Raw genomic sequence first — 3174 nt, 5'->3', positions numbered from 1 at the left:
CCCGGCATCCTTCCGCTCGGCCCGACATCCTTCCGTTCGGCCCGGCATCCTTCCGTTCGGTCCGGCATCCTACCGTTCAGCCCGACATCCTTCCGTTTGGCAGGGCAGCCTTCCATTCAGCCCGGCATCCTTTCGTTCGGCAAGGCATCCTTCCCGTTCGTCCCGGCATGCTTCCGCTCGACCCGACATCCTTCGTTCGGCTCGAACTTGGGGTTGACCTCCACGTGTCTTTGACCCTCCACCCATGAAGGTCCCCCGTCCTTACTACCAGATCAATATATATATAATATGTTAGTTCTTTATTGAATATGATAATTGGATAGAACGGAAATAATTTTATTAATATAGAAAATATCAAGTCCTTTAATGAATATAGATTTGAAGATTAATACGATGGATATTAGGAAAAAAGATATAGAATTTAATTTAAATCTTATTATCATCCCTAATCTTATTTAAACAGTTGCTAAGAAATTAAAGTAAGGATCGAAGTAAACTTCTCTTGAGAGAATCACAATCACAGAAAGGGATTATTGATTGATATCACAACAAGAAATCATAAGAAAAGAAAAAGAAAATAAAAAGTAATTACTTTGTTCGAATATAAATGTAATGGTGAATATTCTGTGTTCTTGTGTCTCACTCAGATTCAGAGACCAGCAACGACCTCTCGTCTTCTTCCCTCACGGCGTTGATCATGGACGCCACCTGATCCATGCTTGGCCTGGCTTTCGCAGACGGATTCACACACCTCAGTCCAACCTGCAGCATCTGCACCATCCTCTCCTCGCTGGCGCCGGCGCCGGAGACGATGCTCTTGTCGAACACCTCCACCGTCCACTCCTCCCTCACCACAGAGTTCACCCACTTTGCCAGCTCCTGGGGGTCGTTCTGCACCGGCTTCCCCGTCAGCAGCTCAAGGAGGATGATCCCGAAGCCGTACACGTCGGGTTTGTCGGCTCCGTCGCCGGCGTTAGCGACCACTAGGCCGTATTCGCTGATGCAGGGGTCCATGCCGGCGTTCATCAGGATGTTAGAGGACTTGAGGTTTCCGTGGCCGATGAGTCCCTCGGAATCGAGCTCCTTGTGCATGAAAGCCAAGCCCTCGGCGATCCCAGCCGCCACTCTCAGCCTCCAGCTCCAGTCAAATGCTCCGCCGCCGGCTCGGTTGCTTCCTGAGAGTTGCAGTGCAGTTGGTTTAAGAAACGCCGATGAACCAGAGTTGATACAGAAATCTTACCTCGGAGGAGATTCAAGAGGCTCCCATTTTGCTGGAACTCGTAGACCACGAGCTTCCCCTGCGATGAGCAGTAAAACGCCACTGCCGGGAGCACATTCGGGTGCCGCGCCGCCATGTCCACCCTCACCATCCTCCTCCGAAACTCCGCCCCCGAACCGCCGGAATCCTTGAGCCTCTTTACGGCCAAAGCAGCTCCATCAGCCATCACCACTTTGTAGACGCTCCCAAACCTTCCTCTCCCTAGCAACTCTGCAGGGGCCTTTAGCAGCTCCTCGAACTTCAACTCCGCCGCCGTCGTTGTCGATTTCTTCAGCACCACCAAGGTGGACCCCTCCGTGGCGGCGGATTCAGTCGAAATCGGGTGCTCTGATCCGGTGGCTACAGTCTTGTTCATCGTGAATGAACTTTTCGGACTGCTACTTTCCGATGCTGCGATCTTCTTGTTCCTTTTAGCCGCCTTCTTGCGGAGGACTCTGTATGCAGCGTAAGCCAACAAGAACAGACCAAGAGCGATATAACCGGAGAAAAGAATGAGCTTTTCGCGAGTTCCCCAGTGATCCTTCTTCCCTTGATCAGGGGAAGGGGAAGGGGAAGGAGAAGAGGACGGGGATGGCGGCGAGCAAGCATTAGGAAGTGGCCTTCCACAGAGGCCTTGATTCCCCGAGAAGGAGGCGCTTCCGATATCTTCAGCTCCTTCGGGAATTGGACCGGAGAATTGGTTGTAAGAAACGTTGAAGTATCCAGCGCCGAAGTTTCTGAACCAGAATCCAGGAATCGACCCGTTAAGGTTATTGTTTTGCACGAGGAAGCCTGATAGGCCGGAGATTCTTGACAGCGCCGCAGGTAGCTCGCCGGAGAAGTTGTTGTTGGAGAGGTCGAGCAGCTTGAGGTTTCCGAGGTCGGCGAGAGAGGAAGGCAAGCTGCCGACGAGCTGGTTGTTCCGGAGGTACAAGTGCATGAGGTTGGCGCAGTTGGAGATCTCCGCCGGCAGAATTCCACGGATGAAGTTGTCTTGCAGTCTCACCACGGCGAGCGATGGCGCACGGCAGAGTTCGCCGGCGTCGATCGTGCCATTGAGCCCCATCCCCTCCAGCGAAATGGTCTGCACCGCCATTTTCTTGTCGATGCATGTCAGATTACTCCAGCCAACTGCAGTACCGTTGCATGGGTCAGTTGAAGCATTCCAACCCAATCTCTGAGCGAGCTGGGGGTCGTTGGGCGAGAGCTTCTCAAGAAAACGGATGAGGGATTTCCGAACGTCATCGGATTCACCGGCGATCAAGGAAAAGAAGAGGAAGAGGAAGTGGAAGAGCAAGAGGGCCGAGTGCTCCATGGAGTTGGTTAGAGAATAGTTGGGTAGTTGAAGCGATGGAGGGAGGGAGGGAGGGAGGTGGGTTAAAGAGGGAGAGGAAGGTGACAGTTGGTTGTTATTATTATTTTTAATAATTTATATGTCAAAGTTTAATCAGACTAGTTATACGGTTTTATAATATCATAATTACTAATTAATTATAGCAATACAGTTATAATAGCTATACTCTTATTATCATAAAAAGATGATTATACTAATCCTATCATATTTGTCTTTCACAATCAATTCATAAGTTATACGTAAGAAGTTAAACTACTAAGTTAATTAGGGGGATAAGAAATTTTTTTTCTCCGAAGACATGAATCGTTATGATGTCATTAGTACTATAGTATAAAAAATAATTTGTAACTGTTATAATATGATGTTAACTTCTATTAATCAATGTTAATTAGAGACGAAGCGTCTATATTATAAGAATTATGAATTGTAGGTGCTATAATACAATGTTATTAGAGTCGAAGTACTACTATAATATAATTTTGGACCGATATTGATATTCCATATTATAATAATTATGAGCTATTAACTGCTATAATATAGTTTGTTGGTGTTAATCAAAGTT

General features: G+C 47.9%; 1 protein-coding gene across 1 annotated transcript; it reads right to left on the bottom strand.

Moving 5' to 3' along the window:
- Positions 1-604: 604 nt before the first annotated feature.
- On the bottom strand, positions 605-2573 carry LOC122031240 (probable inactive receptor kinase At2g26730). The gene is made up of 2 exons (XM_042590377.1): positions 1241-2573; positions 605-1175 (listed from the first exon to the last, which is right to left on the bottom strand). The coding sequence occupies exons 1-2, from the start codon at positions 2571-2573 to the stop codon at positions 640-642; spliced, it is 1869 nt and encodes a 622-aa protein (XP_042446311.1). The 3' UTR covers positions 605-639.
- Between the last annotated feature and the right edge of the window lie 601 nt (positions 2574-3174).

This window comes from Zingiber officinale, chromosome 11A, assembly GCF_018446385.1.
Source record: "Zingiber officinale cultivar Zhangliang chromosome 11A, Zo_v1.1, whole genome shotgun sequence".
In the NCBI taxonomy this organism is placed as follows: Eukaryota; Viridiplantae; Streptophyta; class Magnoliopsida; order Zingiberales; family Zingiberaceae; genus Zingiber; species Zingiber officinale.
Note: the sequence above shows the minus strand (reverse complement) of the source record. Positions and strands in the feature narration are given on the sequence as shown.

What these genes read in the sequence shown, in the direction of transcription:
- LOC122031240 (XM_042590377.1), bottom strand. Translation starts at nt 2,573, where the DNA reads ATGGAGCACTCGGCCCTCTTGCTCTTCCACTTCCTCTTCCTCTTCTTT. An exon ending in CCTCTTGAATCTCCTCCGAG is followed by an intron (nt 1,176 to 1,240) that starts GTAAGATTTCTG and finishes TGCAACTCTCAG; the next exon opens with GAAGCAACCGAGCCGGCGGC.